The sequence below is a fragment of the Mastomys coucha genome, unplaced genomic scaffold (assembly GCF_008632895.1).
Source record: "Mastomys coucha isolate ucsf_1 unplaced genomic scaffold, UCSF_Mcou_1 pScaffold20, whole genome shotgun sequence".
NCBI classification, from domain to species: domain Eukaryota; kingdom Metazoa; phylum Chordata; class Mammalia; order Rodentia; family Muridae; genus Mastomys; species Mastomys coucha.
The window spans coordinates 28737310-28758798 of record NW_022196903.1 but is presented as its reverse complement, the minus strand read 5'-3'; the positions used below and the strand labels follow the sequence as shown (position 1 = coordinate 28758798).

Here is a 21489-nt window from a genome sequence, read left to right as displayed (position 1 = left end):
AGATGATTTCTCTGTAATACAAACTCCTATTCAGAGCCACCAGGCACTGGATTTTGTTATAGTATATTAAATGGACAACGATCAAGTCCACTCTTTCTACTTCTTATTTCAAAATTTTCTCTTCTTTGAGAAAACTCTATTTCATCACCCCCCCCACAGAAACAGACACACAGATGCACACACACAAACACACACACACACACACACACACACACACACACACACACACACACAGCTATGGTTTGGAAGCATATCGAATGTGCTATTCAAAAATTTATGAAACTTGGTTTCCAGTACAGTATTAGTGAAAGATGGAGGACTCTTTGTTCTATCTTTTATAACAAAAAATATACATCTTTAAACTCCATAGCATTACTTGGCATATTATAAGTGAAATAATATATTATATATTCTTTGTGCCTTTCTTTTATGAATAGTATGTATGACAATTAAGGGTGATGGTATATGCCTATAATCTCAGTATTGTAGCTGAGGTACTTATGAACTAAGAACAAAAATACTTAAGCCAATCCCATATATATATGTATATATATATGCATACACACACACACACACGCACACATATGTGTGTGTGTATGTACACACATATGTGTGCGTGTGTGTGTGTGTGTATAGCATGTGATTTGTTAACTCATTTTCATCACTGCATAGGAGTCACCTTTGGGTATATGTGATGATGTATCTGTTGTCCTTGATGAGCTAGGTTACTATAATTTTCTCAAGGTCTCCTCTTCTACCAGCAACAGGTTCCTACCTTTTGAGATTCATTTAATCTTGTCACTTTTATAAAATCTTTTTTGAATGACCTATGAAGTAAAATTGATCATCCATACTCACAAGATGCTTTGTTTGATTGTACATCATAATGGGCTAAAGCTAATTTGCTAGTATGTTTTCTACTCCCTCATAAACAATAAAGTTGAGGGAAGGATTTAGTCTTCATGTGTATTGCTCTAGTGTCCTACACTGACTGTGCTGTGTTTTGCGTATGCATATACGATTCACCTTGACTAAAGTGCAGAGTTAGATAATGTCCGAATATATATGGTGGGAAGAAAAGGAGGGGAGAGAGGGGAGATCATAGGTTGTAGATTTGATTAAAATACATTGTATACATGTATGGAATAATCAAATAATAAGTCAAATATGTTTTAAAAAATCAAATATTTCTGAGGTTAAAAAACCACTTAAAATGTTAAAGAAATAACGTTCATGTAATTTACACTGACAGGCATATTGAAAAGGCAGATTCAGTCCACTGGTCTAAGGTTCAGAAATTTGGACTTGAACATTCACACAAAGCACTCATCACTATAGGATTTGGTTATTGGCACACATGCTCCATGGCTAACATCCTAAACCATTCCCATATGGGCCCCAGCCTCTTTTCAACTCAATGACCATTTCCTATTATGGGTAGACAGACCAATGCCGAATAAGCCTGCCGAGGAAAATGCTGGGAAAATGTACTCAGAGCCTTCGCTTTCACCAGAGCACAATCTTTAAAGCAGTGAGCTGCACTGTCATTATCTCATTACAGAAATTTCAATACTTGCTCCTGTTAACTTATTAAAAAACATTTTACATCATTTTCTTCATTGCAGGCACAACAAACTATCTCATTACCTAATACGGATCATCGCCAAATGCTATGGCGAGGGGTGTGATGGAGGAACCGCACACAAGCAGGTGAAGTCCGGGTTTGGAGAGAGGCAAGCACAGAGCACGGAGAGCTGTGAACCCATAGTGCCAAAAAAGAAAGGGTTTCCAAAATGCTGGCACTGTGCGGCTCAAGGGGGACAAGCCATTATTCTTCTCACCATGTTCTAAGTGCTTTTGAAGACAGAGATGGTTAATTCTAAATTCATCACCACCCATTCATTCTATACATGTGCCAAGCATTATAAAAATGCCCAAAGTGAGCACTTGGAAAGAAACTTTTAAATTAAACCAACAAAAACGAATCATTTCCAACACACTGTCTAAAGCAGGGATTGGCAAAACACAACTGTAGCCAAGTCCGGCTGCTGCATTTATTTTTTTTGTAAATAAGGTTTTACTAGTTCGCAGCTATATGTATTCATTTGCACAGTCTGTGCTTGCTTTTTATACTATAAAGACTCAGTTATTCAAACAGAGATGGCAAAATCACATGGCTCCTATTTACTGTCCAGCACTTTGTAGGAAAAGTGTTCTTAGCTCTGATCCAGTCTTGCTCCTGGATTAGTAGACCAGGAACACTAGCACTAGCAGAGCGCTTGATTTGAAATGAGGAGCAGAGTGATTCACTTATACAGAATGGATCAAAATGAACACATTAAGGAGATACCACCTTCTATGATGAACAAGAGAATTAAAATATTCACAGCACTAATCCAAAGAGTACAGTCCTAAAGATAAAGATAATTCTCCACCCACGAAAAACAAAAAGGAGTGGGCTTATTACCAGGTGATATTTTATTCCTAAACAACAGAGGACAGGGTTCTTTGAACAGAAAACAAGGAGGCGGTGGCTAGCCAGAGGAACTATTCCTAGTGCTATGTTGGGAACAGAGTCCTTATGTCAGTCTTCACCGGCAGAGAAGATGGGACACGTGCAAACTGCATTAGCTCAGACAGATTACTTTTTCCATAAAGAACTATTCTTATTGAAAGCTGATCTTGGCCCCATATCACTTTTCCCAGTACAAAAACTAGTAACTAAGAAATAGATTTGCTAATCAACCAAGTTCATTTGGTTGTCATATTCATTTCCTTCGTAAATACTCCATTTTCTCTGTAACAGGAAGATTGCTTCTCCAAAAAGTCAATGGGTTATGACTCGGTCTCTGAAAACAAACATGCTATAAGATCCATTTAAAGTCTCTATCCTATCATGTGCTATTTGCGTTTCATTTCTAACAGGCGATTTGCTGTCATGTGGGCTTTACTTTAGCCAATGCTATAAGGACCTGACAAAGATGAATATCATTTCTTCTTAAAGTTACAAAGCCTGTTCTGCCACTATGGTACATTTAACATCTTTATAGTTTCTGCTTTTGAGTTGGTTAAGTCTAACCACAAACAGTTCAAATACTCACAAAGAGACAAGAATAATAAATATGCAAAGGAAAAAACCAGTTTATGATCTTCCATTCTAACCAATGGACAGAAGGTTAGACGTGTGAAAGTGTACACCAGAACCATAATTCTGACTGGAAAAATAGCTTTACAGCTAGTGAAAAAAGACACCATGCAATAATTTGACACAAAGTTATTTCTACTCTGATAACAACTGGCACTTGTTCAGACAATGCAGTTTTCTGACCTCAAACTCAACCTGCTTTGGGCTCTGGGACACAGTTTGTAGGAAGTATATTCTGAAAATGGGGATCATTTGTCTGAGTGCTTTCAGACTGGACAGTCTTTGATTTCAGATATGGTGATCCAACTTCAGTGTTAGCAAATTTATACCTTAAGTGTCTTACTCTTCCAACCAAATCTGACAAAGAAGAATGATGGCCGCTGCTTCATGATCTCCTGAGATGTCACAGGTGGGAGTGCACCCGGACCAGCAATGTTGTGTGAGGACAAGATGTTGAGGCTCAGAGATGTAAAGCACACTGCTTCATACCATGCCACATGTGGGCAGCTGTTCACCAGGAAGCACATTCCCAGAGAACAGATGCCTTTCTATCTTCTCAACAATTTGCATTTGCCAAGTCTTGGCACATAGTAGGCATTCATAAATTGTTTACTCAATGTACTATAAATCTCTGAATTTCAGTCTAAAAGTTTCTTCTATTGTACTATGCCTGCTCATGTTTAACAATGAATTAATCTCTCTTTTATCTTTTAAAAGAATCAGAAGTCACATTTCAAATTATGCTTTTACACAGGTATAATTAAATCTTTAAAAGGTGGGATGGCAAAGAAATTAGAGGCTACAGTGTAACAGACATTTTATAACCTGCAGATGCCAACAGCAGGCAGCTCCCACCCTACCCCGCCCCTCCTCCCCCACAGTATAACGACAATTATATTTCAGGGTGAATAATATAATTATCTAAATGAAACCAGGAAGAAAAAATGCATACAACATAAAAGGATTAGCTGCTCGAGGACTTGTGGTTGGGGGAGGCAGGAGGATGGACCCAGGCTGACAATTTCATAAAGTAGCCATCAATTATTTAAATCATTGTGACTTTTCAGACAGCATTCTGGACAGCAAGGAGAAAAAAAAAAACATTGTAGAAATTTGAAAACCACAAATTAGGAGAGAGATGCTTGTTATTTGGTTGTGGAGTGAAACGTGCTCTGCCTAGCGAAAGGATCAAAAGGCAAAGTCACTCTGCAGAAGGGTAGTTAAAGATGTTACTTCTCTGCAATTCAATAGAACAAAATGTCGTTCTTACAGTAAAAGTCCAAGTGCTAGAGGGAGGGGCTATGTGAGAGCAGGACTAGGAGGTGTGTGTGTGTGTGTGTGTGTGTGTGTGTGTGAGTGTGTGTGTGAAGTATGTGATCAGGATGTAAAGTGGATAAACAAATTAATTAATGGAGAAACAAAAAAGTCCAAGTATATTAAAACCCATGGTAAGTAGCTCATTCAACTAACCAACAGCAACATTTTAAACTAATACCACAAGTAGAATACCTAGAGAACTAAGCCAGAAGGAGGGGACGCGGAGCCTCTGTTATAGCTGTCATTTCTAGATGTCACTTTAGACAAGGCTCTCATATGTGGAGCCTGGCTCAAGGAATACAGATGGATTATTTTCTAAGGCATATACCAGCCTTAAAAATTCTATTAAAGTCAAGTCTTTAATAGAAGTACACACCAAATTATGCTGGAAAAAGTTATAATTCAAATTAATTATATAAAAATGATTTTAGACAATATTATCTATTACATATTTATAAAAATAAATGACTTGTCTCATGTATATGCTTGAGGTCACAATAGTGCCTGTCTGATCTATTATATTTCTACCATAGAAGTAAGTCTGCCTAAGACTCTAAGTCCAGGTAATAAAAGAAAGAAGAAACTGATCAGAATAGCTGCCCCACCTTTCTTTTTGCTATTGCTGAAGTGTCTGCATTTTGCTAAGCTGCTGTAGTGAAATTGATTGTTTCTTCACAGCCACAAGGTCTGCTTTCATTAATACTCATGAGGTAAATCCAGTCAATAGTCTCACGAGCCAATTAGCTTACTTTAACTAGTTGAGGAAAAAATAAAAATAGCTCAAGTCAGTCACCTATAATGATTTTTTAAGAAACAATCAGATTTTCCACAGAAAAGTAGGTATTATAAATACATAACTAATCATTTACATAATTTAAATGCATTTTAAGCAAGTATACAAGCTTTATATTCACATATACAAGATTAAAAAATACCCACACAGTGACTGATTAAGAAAATTCACAACAACTAAACAATGGTTTTAAAAATTGCAACTAATCTTTTAAATTTTGTTCATTAAAAAATAAAATCTTTAGCTTATTTACATGCCACATATCAAGTCTTCTGATATCTTCTGCTAGTGGACCTCTTGTCTGGCTGGTAAAGATGGCTTTCCTGTGCTCATTTTGCCCCCTGCCATTACTGTCAATCAAATTGCCTAGGTCCTTTCAAAATGGTAGGCATGGGATACTATGCATTTGTCATACATACAAAATTTTGCAACACAAAGATTAAATGTCAATGCATGTAAGGGTCACTTTTTAAAAACAGGATATCATGGGAACTCAGGATAATGTGTGAAGTATGATAAAACTGGGTTGGGAGTGGTAACTTGGTAGCAGAAGACCTGACAGGCAGTGCCTAAGACACTATTTCTAACATTAATAGTGATGGGTCACATCAGAAGATCTGCAATGTCCAAAACCACCCAATTCTCATGAAGTCATGAGAAACAACACACAAGCATACTTTGTAGGATAGTCTACAAGATACCTCACTGTCAACACGTGAAATAGATACACCCCTTCTGTGCCTTTACTTTAAATCAACACAGCACAGAGACACTTGTACATCAACACTTAGCACCATTCACAACAGCTAAGTGATAGAACAAAATAGGTACCCAACAACAGAGGAACGGACTTATAAAAGTGTGGTATATATGCACAAAGGAATGTTTCCAGCTATAAAGACAAATGCCATTGGTGGGGAAATGGATGCAACTGGAGATAATCACATTAGAGTGACTTAAGCCAAACATTGCATGTATTCTCTCACTTGCAGCTCCTAGATTTTATATAGTGTACATAATCATGTATGCACATATGACATGAAAGAAGTGTCCAAGGGAAGAAAGGACATGATTGGGGGACAAGAAAAGGCCGGGAAAGGAGGTTTCAGGGTGAACACGCTTAGTATACTAATATATACTTACAAAAAATTGAAAAAAATAATAAAAAGAAATAAAACATCAAAAAATAAAAATTAAACTACCATGGTTATTAAAAGGGGGACAGCAAGAAACATCAGGAGACCTGTACTGTCCTTATACCTTTTATGTGAGAAAAATACCAGGAAGAAAATTTATTTTAAAATATAATGGTGTTTCACTTGATAAACAACGTGCGTTTGCTTTTGTATATCGTTTGACAATGCTACTGGCAATTCCATATATTCATTCAGTGTGAACCTACTATGTGCTAAAAATTTCTACTGGTCTACGGCAGAATTTGAAAGGATGAAAGAAAAAGACAACTTAGGTTGGAAAGTAGGAAGAAATAGCACAATCCAGCCCTTCCTCTGTTCAGCTTGCTTGCTCTGGTAGAGCTTTGGAAGCTAAGGACACACAGCAAACAAAGTCACCAACACAATTCTGCAAATACCTGATAGGTAGTCTTGACCTTGAAATATCCAAGAGGACAAGCATTTCAGAAATGCCTCATGGAATAAAAGGGGGAAAGCAATTAAGCTCCTGTAGTGGAAATCAGGCAAAGAGAAATGCTGTGTACGACCAAGGAGCAGAGGTAGAGAACGGCTCATTTAAGTGCAGTTATCTGAATTTGAATTTGTACATATTTGCAAATGAATGTCCATGGCATTCTGGACTCTACAGATAGGACTATCCATCATGGGAATAGCTGTAACCATGAGGGGTAAGATAGAGATGGGGAAGCAAAAGAAAGAGAAACCAAACAGAAGCTGAGATGAATTTTTCTTCTCAAAAGACTCTATTTCTAATATTCACAGTCTAAAAAGAACACAATGACACAGATAACCTGTTAATGAGCTAGCTGTGGGTTGTCTATTCCCCGGGGCAGGATTTCCAACTTACAGAGCTTGTGTGGGTCTAAAAAGAATGAATGAGAAATTGAATGAGAAATGTACAGCTTAATCTTTCAGCAACTACGATTTTCTCTGGCTGATGGCTGCTCCTGTTAGCAGATGTGATGAGGAGCTCTGGCCTGATGAGGCCTTTGTGGCAAAGGAATGAAAACCTGACTTGAGTGTAATATATATTCCAGGAAATAAGTCTGTTGAGTTTGTTTGGCCAATTATGACAATCCATCAAAGGAGTAACCTCAAACACTAAGCCTGGGCTCACCTATCTCAGGCAGTTCTGAGGCCCTTGCTCCATGCTTCAGTATAGAGCAAACAAAACATTCACATGAGACAGTCTCCTGTTCAGGACAGTATGACTAGGTCCTTACATCAGCTGCCTCTGTGATGCCAGGTCTCTGATCTTTATGATATTTATAGCTAGTAAGTCACAGTCTTCTTCAGAAGGCTTGCCCTGGAGGACCTGCACTCCCTAAAACTTTTCATGCTTCCCTGTCAAATATCAACAGGAAGCTGGTCTACATAAAGCCCAAGATGGCCTCTGGGGTGCTGTGTCTGTCTAACCTTGTTTCTCATTCTCTTTCCACTTCTGCACAGTCAGTTTGTCCTTTCAGATCACTGAGAATCTTGAGTCCCCTTTTCAGGACACTTTCTCCTCTTCTCCATATATGCACATCCAACAACACTACAGGATCCTTCTTACCCAACATTTCTCTTGATTCTTAAGGCCCCCACTGCCTTTCTTCACTCTGTACAGTGCCCGGCCTCTAAACCATCACAACTGGTACTCCCTATCCATTTTGTCCCACGATACTCAGAGATGAGACCATAAGTTTGGCACACAGCAAGGATTTAATAAATATTGCCACTTAGTTTCAATAGCCTTTTAACTCGACTGAATCCTGCCATTCTTGTCACAGGCAATGGGCCAGATTTCCGCAGCCCACTGTAGATGACCACAGCAATATTATGTGCAGACAGGTTGACCAGGAACCTTGAAAAGCACGAAGAAAACCAGCTGCTTTCCTTGAGCAGTTAATCTTTAGAGGGCCATTTGACTCTCAAGCTGAGATAGTCTTGTCTCTCTTCACTTTCTCACTAGAGTGTCTCTAAGCCAGAGCGGCAACATACAGACAGGGCAAAAATTACTTAGGATGAGAACTAGGGAAACTCCCTAAGTACAGCAGTTCTCTGTCTCTACTCATCTGGCTGCTACCAGGCATCTTGCCAGATCATCAATTCCCTCCGAAGAATGATAACTATCATTTTCTTGGGCTGTTGAGCCAGCCTTTCTCTCTTTTTAGTTTCTTTCTCTGAGATGCTCTTCCCCTTCTCTAATATTTAAGGAAAAGAAATAAATATGAAGATGCCTTTGTTAGCACATAAAGTCAAATATATTTCAGGCAAAGGCAGCCTTCTAAAGATCTGAGTGACAGAGTGTTAATGTAGCTTCGTCCCTGTCAGCAGATCTGTCATAAGCCATTACCTTCTCTTTTCTTATCCACCAAAGAGTGGGCTGAGGGAAGATCAGAATGGACAGCAGCCACTCAGTGTTTCAAAATATTTATCTCAAACGTGGCCTGATGCATGGAACAGTCTAGGTGACAAACTAAGCTGGCCATCAGCAAACCCACCATTACATGATAGAAAGTAAATTCAGACTCCCAGCTTAAAGCTCAAGGCTTATCCCTATATTGATGTCCTTTTCAAACAGCCTTGCGCTCAGCAAAGCCAGTAAACAGTGCCACTACTGTAATTACTTCCCTTCATTCCATCATGGTAAAACCTGCTTGCTTTCTGTTTTGACTTTTATTTTTAAATGAGCCTATAACCTATGAGACTGGTTTCCTAAAACAAAAATTTGAAATAATTAAGATCCTTTTAAAATACAGATATGGATAACTATACTTTTGTGTGTGTGTGTGTGAGAGAGATAAAAGGGACAAAAAAAAAAAACCCTACTAATGTTTTTTTCTAGCCTCTTTGCATTACTATTTATATTCTATAGAAGTTAGTTTAAATATAGCTATTTTTCTTTTCATTTTGCAGGAAGGATTTTAAAGAAGACCCATTAACCAAAAACTTCACTAGAAAACCAACCAGATAAGAATGTATTCGTTTATCCTTCAGAGATGAGACCAACCCTTTAAGGCACTTATACATAGCTAGTTGCTCAGAGTGGGTGTGGTCTGCTTGTGTATAAAACCATTTCTCACTCATGTCACAGCCTTTTGAATTAATGATGATGAAAACAAGTTCCTTTATTATATAATATTCATAAAGGGCCTACTTTCAAATTAATATGAACTGGTCAATTTCATGTTTCATGACAATATTTAAAAGAACCTCTTAGACTAGTGCTTCCAACAAGTGAGTGCTTCAAAGGAAGCAACAATGCTTTCACTCACTGTGGCACCCACATTCCCATTTTTAATGTCCTGTGAGTAACACCATGTCAACAGTGACGAGTTGGAGCTACATTTCTAGAACAGCTGAAGGGCAATTAGAATGCGCAGGCTCATGTATGCTATAAAACCAATATGGGCGAATGATAATTGTAGAATTTTGGCTAGGGAGAATATGAATGTTCAGGGGACATGTTTTTAGCATTTAGGTACTTAAAATATTTTCATAAATTATTCAAAAATAGTTTCTTAGCTATCAAGGTCTCATGTTGATAGTCTAATAATGTATAATACAGCGCTAGGGATGCTAGTGATATGTTTGAGAGGAAATGCCCCCAGCTGGTAGTGGTGTTCTATGAGGTTAATGAAACCTTTCAGACACGCAGCCCTGCTGGTAGACATGGGGATGCAGGGGCAAGCTTTGAGGGAGAGAGGCCATGCCTCTAGTCTTGTTTCATGAATGCTAACACTATGTGGGCAGCAGCCTCTCTCTGCCTTTCTCACCATGATGGATTCTCAGGTCAGGAGCTAAAATATGTCCTTCTCACCTCAACTTCTTCCTTCAGATGTTTAGTAACAGAGATGAGAAAGGCAACCAGCACAATAAATGATGCTTTTCCTTTAATAAGGAATATTTCTACAGGAACTGTCTAAGAACCAGTCTCCTTGATGCTTATCAGAATGAAGAGGTTATATAAGTGAGGCAATAACTGCTGTTGGGAAATGTCTCAGTAAGTGGAGACTTCCTCAAGTCCTGATGGACACATCATACCCATGATACTTCCCTCTTTGTCTAATGGTAGCTTGGGCCAGTGTCTTCTCATCCTGTAGATGAGGGGAGGGACCCATGGGCAGGTATTCACTGGAACTCTTTCTCATGAGTGACACCAGACTCATGCTTCATGTTTTTATCACCTCACCACAAGGAAACAATATCAATTATTTTCAAAGATAGTTCTGAAGAATGAACAGAAATTATATAAAAATTAAAAGAGATCTAAGCCAGCAATAGGGGTAACACTACACAAAAGACATAACTGGATTAAAAATGAAATGATAACCCAGAAAAAGGCAAGGAGATTGCAAGACCCCATTAGTAACAAAAGGTTCGAATTGCTCAGGTAAGTACATTGGCAGCAAACAGGTGAGAGTTTGAAGCTATGGTGACAATTCAAAGACAAGAACCCAGGGACTCCTAGTACGCAGTCTCCCTGGATAAATTCTAAAATAGCCACAAAAAGCTACTTAATTGAGGCTCCTACTTGTGAAAAGGCCAAGTATCACTGTTAGTGAATAAATAAAATATTAGGAATAAAACTCAAAGAAAACAAAAAGTATAAGTAATTTGTATCTTTAGGTATAGATGCATAGTAAAGAATGAGACTGAATTCCAAATGCTTTGTGTTTTCAACCTAGTATTTTTACAGTGAGGACATTAGAACCATCTCTAAGAGCTTGGGGGTGGGGGAACAAATTGATCAAGTCTCTTTTAAACTTAATGATTTTCATGATGACTTCCAGCAGACCTTAAATGGAACTAATCTATTTACACTAATAAAGCTGCATCTCTTCTGTACCAGAGAGTGGAATAGTAGAATGGCAACACTGGCTGTGATCAAATGCCACTCAAAGGCACCATTCTTCATAGTAACATAATCTGATCTGATAAAACAATATGCTGCTGCTGCTGCTATCCATACATCCCTGGGAAAACAGAAAAGGTTACTGGCAGTGCTTTGGTCTATCTGGGAAGATAAGAAGTTTGGGCATCAGTGTAATTATCTCTAGCAAATAATTATCCTGAAAGTAGCTGTATACACCGTGGCTTGACTGGGATCCCTGCAATCACCCACCTATCAATAACTTTCTTTTCTTTTCTTTCTTTCTTTCTTTTTTTTTTTTTTAGATATTTTCTTTATTTACATGTAAATTTCTCCTTTCCCAGTTTCCCCTCCAAAAAACAAACAAACAAACAAACAAAAACAACAAGAACAAACCCCTGTTGCCTTCCCCCTCCCCATGCCTGCCACCCTGGACTCTTACAATTCAGACCACCCTGGACATTTGCTTTAACAGGACTTCCACACTGATTCCCATGGCTAGGTAGAGGAGTGAGTCATGTGCCTCCCAGCCCACATCTACAGGGAACATCAAAATGTGACCTAACTTGAAAACAGGTTCTTTTCATACGAAATTAAAACTTGGGAGAGAAATATACAAGATTAGGATGGTCTTAAATCTACTAAAAGTGTTCTTATGGAAGCCAGACAAATGACAGAGACAGGGAAAGCTTATGCTAAGAAGGCAGAAACCAGAGTTGTTTCTTGAGCAAGAACAGCAATATCCTCCAGAAAAGGTCCCCTCTAGATCCTTGGGAAAATTGCAGATTCTGATACCTATAACAGTGATGGAGTAAACTATTTAAAGTTCTCAAATATTTATTTATTTACTTTGTTTGTCTGTTTACTGTGCATGCGCACATGTACACACATAGGTATACTACAGTGCTTGTATAGAGGCCCAAGGACAACTTGCAGGAGTCTCCCCTCTTTCCCTTGGGTTCTGGAGATTGAACTCTGGTTATCAGTCTTGGTAGGAAATACCCTTACTCACCTAGCTATCTTGCTGGCTCCACAGAATGGGCTTCTTTTGTTTTGAGCCATTGTGTTATCCTGCTTTTGCAGCCCTAGGAAACAAATCTATTGTCTCTAAGAGTCATGAGTAGCACCTTGTGCTGCTACTGATATCCAGCCAGCTGAGGGGCTCCAGGAACAGCACAGGGTAGAGCTACCGCAGCTGCTCTTGCTTGCTGTCAGGCTAGGCTATGGGGGCACTAGCAAAGTGACTAGGTGTGGGTTAAGAGTGAATGCACGTTGGTGGGGAGAGGAAAGCAGCCTGGAAATCCAGGGGGAGATGGCAGGATCTGGAAGAGCAGTGACAGAGTCAGAAAGCCATAGAAGCGAGAGCCAAGGAGCGGACAGGAACTGACTTAGAGTGCTCAGTGCTGAGACCAGTCTCATGTGGTATGAGGGAGAAGGTGGAGCACGTTCTACAGTCATTATACCACTTAGCCATTATCATGTTCCTAGGCCCAAAAATTATATTTTCTATTTTCCAGAAAAGAAATAGGTATCGAGAGGCTAAATAATTTAGTCACAGTAAGGAAGCTATTAAGTGATATGGCTGGAATTCATTTGTGTGCGATTCCAAAGCGTATGTATAAAGCTTGGTTCCCAATATAAAGTTGAGTACTCTGTTACAGACCTGACTAGAGTAATGCCTCAGCAATAACCAGGCTCTCCCTCTCAGGGAAATCACTGGTTATAAGCAGCAGCAATCTTCAGGGAGGTGGTGCTGATTCTGGTTGAATGCTGAGATCATCTGGGCATCTTGCAGGGAGTCCCTCACTCCTGGCCAACTGATGGAGTGTGGGCAGTGGTGCTTTGAGGAAGCTTCCTGGGTGACTTGAATGGGTCATGTTCCTGAGAATCACTACTCTAAGCCAGCAGGTGGGAGTGGGAAGTGTGGTTGGCTGAGGGGGAGGTGAGAGTTTGCTGTTTGCAGGCAGACTGTAGCTATTTTACTTTTCAGAAGTGACTCTGGCAAATGCTGGGGCAGTGAGGAAAATGTAATATGCTTTAAATGTTTCAAGACGGCTTACTGTGTTACTAACACAGCTTATGTTTGTTCCCCCAGTGATAGGGAATTTGAGCCTAAGCCTCAGCCCGAGAAGCTGCTTCTGTCTCATATTGCCCTTCCTGAGCCAGAAAACGTGGGCTCCTGTCTTGGGAAAGCACTCTGTAAAATTATGAAATGTGCTAGACTAGGAAACAGCTTTTGCCACTGTGGCAAATAGTGTTTTCTTCTCGCAATGTCTGGGTCAGCATGAAACAGTGTAGAATATTTCCTTAACATGACTATGGGTGCTCACCACAAAGCTAAGTACACATAGCATTAAGTCTGGAAACTCCTCACCCTAATGCTGGGCATGGCGACACTGAACCTTAGACTATATTGAAATCATGTGCATGGCTACTTCATCCTGGTATAAAGTTCGGGAGTCTGGTTCTCACACCTTCCTAGGTAAGCTGCACTAGTCTAGGGCACTGTTTTTCACACACAAATACACAGACACCCAGATGGTGACATCATACAAGTGCAGACTAAGTCAGAGGTCTGATGCCTTATCTACAGATAGCTCTCTAGCTAGTAATAAAGGTAAAGATACAGCAGTGGGGTGGGAGAGGCGACTTTCTGTAGACCACTGATTTGATGGCTGCCCTCCCATTCAGTAGTTTCATACGTAAGGAATAAAAACATGAAATATTGCCATTGTCAGTTAAAAAACAAACAAGCAAACATCAAAGAATATCTATATTAAGAAACAACAATATGAGAGAGAACTAAAATTGAACCAGAGTTCGATCTTTTTCCTCATGTCTATTCTATGGAATGGAAATCTCTGGACCACCTCAATGTCCACCTCAAATAAGTGAGCCCAGAATTCCATGTCCAGAATGATGATCATGAAGCTTCAAAACTATACATCCATAATATGGCTTAGGATGAATGAGAAATTTTTCCTAAAAGACTCCTTAGTTTAACTCCAATCAACAACCCTAGCACTGCAAGGGTTGAGACCATTTTTTGCAGGAAAAATAGTGTCAACCTCTTAGAAGTCAAACCTAATCCTGCCCTTACATTGAAACATAAGAGGTAAAGGAACTATGGCATTCTAATTTAGCAATGTGTTGGTTTTGAAACTCAAGATTAGAGATTTTGTACCATGAAGGACATATGTCTTTACAGTAAGGACAGCATCATTTACATCCACCCATTCACTCATCCATTTATTAAATACTGAATATGAGGACAAGCAGATGACCTTGACTTGATCTTCAAGGCTCACATGGTGGAAGGAGAGAACCAACATGGCAAGTTGTCCTCTGGTCTCCACACATGCACCAAGGTCTGGGTGTCTACCACATGTGCAAATTTCACATTTATAAATATTATTAAATATTCTAGTGGTTCTAAGTCTATTCTGGAACCAGAAATTTAGGAGAGAAGCAATGGTAACAACTAGCCAAGCTCTCTGTCTGTTGTAAATGCTTCAGAGCTAAGGCAGATGGCCATTTCCTTCACTCTCTGGGAGGCAGTATGGGACAGTAGAGGATTTGGAGCAATGTTCCTCTAACTATGGCAACAGCCCAGTATCCCCACAATCTGTTGTGAATATATGTTCTCATGAGATACAATAAAAATGAGTTACTAGAAAAAGAAATTCAAAACCTAGAAATATATACCACTTAAGTCACCACTTTATTAGATTCCCAGACAATGTTAAAGTGCTAAGAATGATTAAAGTGTCTAAATGCTCATTCTCAAACCTGTGTCTGATGGCACAGAGGTACGTAGCTTGCAGACAACCATAATCCTCAGACTATGATTTGTAAACTGCTGTAGAACACAGGGCTCAGGACTAGACTTCATGGGTGAGAACCAGTCTTCCCTTTGCTAGCTAGAGATTCTGTGTAGATAATTTAATTCCATTGCTTTCAGTTTCATTACCGTAAGGCCATCAGAGAAGTTCCTGCCATACAATCAAAACATATATAAGTCAGTGCACATAAAGCACTTGGCAGAGGGCTGGCTCCTAGTCAACACTGCTAATATGCTAGCTGCGATGATGAGCGATATTACTTTTGTCACTTTTGTTATGACTTCTCCTCCTGCTGGGCTATGCCATTTGAGGGCCACATCTAGCATAGCATTTCACCCACAAAATGGAGCTTGCTAGTATCTTTCCTACTGACTTCCTTTCTTCCCTCCATGGAACCAACCATGGAAAGTAAAGCCGGCAGTGCCAGTGCATGACAGCACCGTGTCTCCTCATGGTATGATGCCTGGGCTGCTGAGATGCCACTCGGAGGGGCAAAGACAGACCCATGGTTCCCCTCCCAGGACCCCATGTGCTTCTCCTCCCAGGACCCCATGTGCTTCTCCTCCCAGGACCCTATGCGCTTCTCCTCCCAGGACCCTATGCGCTTCTCCTCCCAGGACAGCAAGCACTTCTCCTCCCAGGACCCCATGTGCTTCTCCTCCCAGGACCCCATGCGCTTCTCCTCCCAGGACTCCATGCGCTTCTCCTCCCAGGACCCCATGCGCTTCTCCTCCCAGGACCCCATGTGCTTCTCCTCCCAGGACAGCAAGCACTTCTCCTCCCAGGACCCCATGCGCTTCTCCTCCCAGGACCCTATGCGCTTCTCCTCCCAGGACAGCAAGCACTTTTCCTCCCAGGACCCCATGCGCTTCTCCTCCCAGGACCCCACGCACTTCTCCTCCCAGGACCCCACGCGCTTCTCCTCCCAGGACCCCATGTGCTTCTCCTCCCAGGACAGCAAGCACTTCTCCTCCCAGGACCCCATGCGCTTCTCCTCCCAGGACCCCATGTGCTTCTCCTCCCAGGACAGCATGCACTTTACCTCCCAGGACAGCATGCACTTCACCTCCCAGGACCCCATGCGCTTCTCCTCACAGGACCCCATGCATGTCTCCTCACAGGACAGCATGCACTTCACCTTCTCATCCTCAAATTCATGAAAGCAGTGCTGAGACTGCTGTCCCTCCTTCTCCCTGGAAAACCCAACTGGATGACAAATGAGATAGCTGCTGCCTCAGGGGAAGAGCACACGCTCTGCTCTGAGCTCTGAGCTGTGACCCAAGAGCAGCACCACAGAGGGACCTCTTTACGCTTCATGTCATTGAGAACTTTGCCCATCTCTGTCACAATTGCACCTGGCTCCCTTAGTAATGTCTCAAATTTTCAGCTAATATTTTTTAAGAATTACTTACCACTTTTTCTCATATTAGCCACCCATATTTAGCTGGAAATAAAAATATCAAGTAGACATGGAGATACTTTAAGAAATGGACATTTGAGCATGGGCAATCATATTAGGAGAAAATTTACAATTGTCATAAAGAAAGAGAATTTTTCAGGATGGAAAACTCTTACAACAGAGAACAGTAGACTATCACTACTTTGCATCTCCAAAAATATGCAGTTTTGATGTACAAAAGAAGGTAAAACTATAACCATGTAACAAAGGCAATATCTTAGCACTCAGTATGAACTTGGAGGTTAATAGCTAGAATGGCTTTGGTCTTAAGATTTCCTCACTTGTGTGAGAGGTCAGAAGGAAAACAGGTTGAGTGGAGTTCTAACCAAAGGACAAAAAGACACAGTTACTAATACAAAATGGTGGGTGACAAGTTTGAGTGTGATCTGACAGCAGCATCATGGACTTCCCAGAGGTGACATTTAGCTGGTAGTGTGCATGGCCCAATATATGGTTACGAGTTTCAACTTGCATTTACTACCAAAAATGATCCTGTTTAATAAGGTGGGTCTTTAGTTCAAATGAAGGAACATTAAGAAAGAAACAACTTATAGAAGTATGATCAGTGTTGAGAAAAGGCACTAGGGATGGTGAGGAATCAGAGACTAGTAATAGCAGATAGCTGAAGTCAAGGAGTGAGGAGGAGAAACTGTGGTCAGAGCCCAGTCAGAGCTGGAGCTACAACTACTGATGAAGCGTCATCGTCCAAAGGGCAAGGAAGGAGCCACTCAGCCTCTTTCTTCTCTGACCTTCTGTTTCTTGCTGCTGATCCCTCCAAGTAGAACCCACTTGGCAAGATGGCCTCTGTGGTACAACCCACTTGGAAAGGGTTGGCCTCAGCATACATGGAGAAGGGGGAGGAAAGAATTGGGACAAGGGACCTGGATAGGTATTAGTTTGAAAAAATCTTCCAGTTGACATGAGACATTCATTTAGATTCACGTCTTATCAGTGCCACAGCAATCTAGAAGGGAGAGTGAACAGTGGACACAAAGCTGTGACACCCCCCTCTCTGCACACATCACCAAGAGCATGTCTAACATGACAGACAGTGCACACTAACAACTCTCTTTATGATGTTTCTAGTTCATCTCTTCCTTATCTCTTTATGATGTTTCTAGTTCATCTCTTCGTTATCACAGAATTTGATTATAACTAGACAACCATGCCTCCTAATTCTAATGCACAGACTTTACCTCGTTAGGTAGCACAGCCAAAGAGAGGACTGAAGCAAGTGTGACCCCTCCATGTAGACAGCTCTGCTGAAGAGCGTAAACCTCCTTTACCCTGAGCTCCTCTTACGGTGTGATTAACGGAACAATGTGTTTGTTCTCTGTCCTTTTCTTGAGACAGTCTCACTATGTAATCCCTGGCTGGTTTGAAACTCACTGTGTGGACCAGACTGGCCTCGAAATTACAGAGATTCACTTGCCTCTGCTGGAATCACTGGTATGAGTTATCATATCCTACTTATTGTTCTTTTTGAAGTAAGATTAATGTAACTGTCAAATATTTTTCTATTTATTATCATTCCATAAACTAAATGTATATGAAATGTATACCACAGGCTTATGAAACTAAAATATCTATTGTCAGATAATCTTTATGGCCCAGACACCTTATCTTCAACTAAAATGTTCAGTATTAACAAAATCATTACTTGAATAAATGATTTGAATTTTTTTTGTTTTGTTTATTGTTTTTTGGGTTTTTTTTCGAGACAGGGTGTCTCTGTGTAGTCCTGGCTGTCCTGGAACTCACTCTGTAGACCAGGCTGTCCTTAACTCAGAAATCCGCCTACCTCTGCCTCCCAAGTGCTGGGATTAAAGGCATGTGCCACCACCGCCTGGCCAGCCAAATGATCTGAATTTTAACATCAGTTTACTGGTTTAAATTCTCTGAGCTAGTCAAGTGATTTACATGAACTACCTAAAAAAATAGTTCAGAGAACAGACTTCTCACTGGTAAGTGAGGTTACATAGGGTACCTAATTTCATTCCTGCTAATCCATCCATCTTACGCTGGGATGCACTCTCCAGTGGAAAACAATTCTTTCTAGGTCAAATTCTAGAAAAATAGTAGGGAGTTGCCTGAATGTCAGTGAGACTCACCATCTTCCATAGTCAAACTTTTTTTTATTCCCTTTATGATCTTAGGAATTTCCATTATCCAAACTATATCAGACCTAAATGTCCCCAGTGTCTATTTAAGTTATTTTTTTCTTGTTTTGTCCCTGTTGGATATAGAACCAGATGGTAATTTTTCCTCTTTTCTAAAGTTATCACTCTTGCCAGGTCATAAATAGTGATTAAAGAACAGTAAATTTGAGGCTGGAGAAGATACGTCAGTGATTAAGAATATTGCCTGGTCTTATCGGGGACTTGGGTTTGATCCTCAACACCCATTTCATATGGCTTACAATCATTTGTTTCAGGAGACCCAAGACCCTGTTCTGGCCTCTGCAGGCAAAAGGTACACAGGTGATACACAGAAGTATGCACATGCAAAATGCATTTTAAAAAATTAGGAAAAGAGCAGGTTCTCCTTACTACCTGTAGAAGAGGCCTCTGCACGCCCAGGACCTTCATGGTGTCTGCATTAGCTAGGATCTTCAAGGGGTCTGAGGTTTTGGTGACACCTTCAATCTCCTTGTTGATCTCCTCCAAGACCTGATTAAGGAAGATGTTCTTGATATATAAGGTGAGGAACTCTCGAAGAGGACACTGTTTGGCAGGGCCAAGTCCCAGGGCATGCTCAATCTCCTGAATAAATCTGGAAGACAAGCAGAGAAAAAAGGTGCTTAAACAGATCAGAAAAACATAAATAGGGCACCGCACACATCAGTATCTGTGGGCTCAGGCTGTTTCCATGGAGACAGCAAGGTCACCATTGCATTTCAATACAAGTTTCAATTTTTTAAAAGATAAGTTATTTTACTAATTAAATGAAAGAGAATGGAACAGAAAAGCATGACTTCTATGCGGGGTATAGCAAAACACTTTGATTAATTCTCAAAAGAAATAAGACTATAGGAGTCAAAGGAAAAGTATGATGAGGAGAAAACAAAATTATAGGACAAATTAAAGGGCAGACTCACAAATAGTGCACATTTCTCATTGAAATTGCTTATATAGATTGTGGGACATATGAGTCTCTTTCATTTACAATGGTCCTACGTTTGCAGGCTAAGAAAGGGAAAGAATAGGAACTGGAAGACAAAGGAGAATTTCAACTTTATTTTTAATGTTTTATTTCTTTTATTAAAAAATTTATGGTGTATATACCAGAATGTTCACAGCTATTCTTAACTCACAGATGACTATATATTATTATTTTCAATTTTCTGTAGAGGTAGCCTTGCTTTCAATGGTTTATTATATATAAATTTAATATGTATGTAGTATATAAATTTAATATATAGTTCAGTTAAGTAATGTCAGCCCCCAACAACATATCTTAAGTCTTATAGAATCATAATATGGTTAACATCATCTATTCAGTGTAAATAAATAAAGCCAAACTATGATGCTATCCCATCAGAATTCTGTGTATAAATAGCTGTTGTGCACTGTGGTCAGTAAACAATCACTTTTTCCCAGTCTATTGCAAATGGCCATTGTGTGATGTCTATTCAGTTCATATACAAACAATCAAGTATGTGGTTATGTTGTCTTCTTGTCACCAAGTGAACAGACCATATGGGATTTTATAAAAAGCAGATAGCCAAAATAATTGGCTAATACAGATAAACAAAACTAACAGGGACAAAACTAAATGAGATGACTCCGGAAGTGAAAGTAGAATTCAATACAAATAATGTTATAGAAGAAATACATGACCACACAATTTTGACACTATCATTTCAGAAACACATGTAACCAAATTAAAACTTCTCAATATAAACCCAGAAATTGGTTGTGATAGGAAAGGGGGCCAAGGATAAAGAGGGATAGTTGGGAACTCCTGGAGGTATTTTATAGCAAAGAGAAAAAAGAATAAAATGCTCACAATGGGCTAAAATGTAGAAGAACAAAAGTTTGCCAAGCACAGAAAAGATACACATGCAGATTCACAAAGTTCACGATGCAAAGCCAGAAGCACCATTCAAGTACATCTTGATATTTTAAAATAACTTTAAGTGTCCTTCCAAGGTTCCAGCTACTGAGCATATTTTAGATCGTAGTTTCTTTGCTTTTCATTTCCACATGTTTACAAGTGACAGTAAGAGTTTTTAATGTTTTGGCAGAATTTCTAGAAAACACAAACTAATTAAGAATAGCTTGCATTATTTCCTTTCATGGTCATTTTTACAGTTCCACAGTGTTATGTAAAGCAAGGGCTGCTTGTAATTATTGTTCAGAAAACAGGAGAAAAAGAAAATCAAGACAAAAAAGGGGTATGTAACTGGAAAAACACATTTTCAACTTATATCAAAAGTGCTGTCTAGAAACATCCAAAGACCTTAGAAGAGAAGTGGTCAGAAGGAGGAAGAGAGCCTTTAGAATGAGAAAAAGCAATGTTTACTAAGCAGGAAAAACTGCAACTTCATAATAAAACAATCGCAAGATACTCTAGCATTCTGACTCTTGACCTGAGGACCCAACTATACCACTCCTGGGCATATACCCAGAAGATGCTCCAACATATAACAAGGACATATGCTCCTCTGTGTTCATAGCAGCCTTATTTATAATAGCCAGAAGCTGGAAAGAACCCAGATGTCTTCAACAGAGGAATGGATACAGAAAATGTACATTTACACAATGGAGTACTACTCAGTTATTAAAAACAATAAATTTATGGAATTCTTAGGCAAACGGATGGATCTGGAGAATATCATCCTGAGTGAGATAACCCAATCACAAAAGAACAAACACGGTAT

At 39.8% G+C, this 21489-nt stretch overlaps 1 protein-coding gene across 1 annotated transcript in view; it reads right to left on the bottom strand.

Annotated features, from left to right (window-relative positions):
- The window catches only part of Exoc4 (exocyst complex component 4), a 750249-nt gene that overhangs the window by 204384 nt on the left and 524376 nt on the right, over positions 1-21489 (bottom strand). Inside the window, exon 11 of the mRNA XM_031381454.1 lies at positions 19160-19379. Within this exon, the coding sequence (XP_031237314.1) occupies positions 19160-19379 (220 nt within the window). The remainder of the gene's footprint in view (positions 1-19159; positions 19380-21489) is intronic.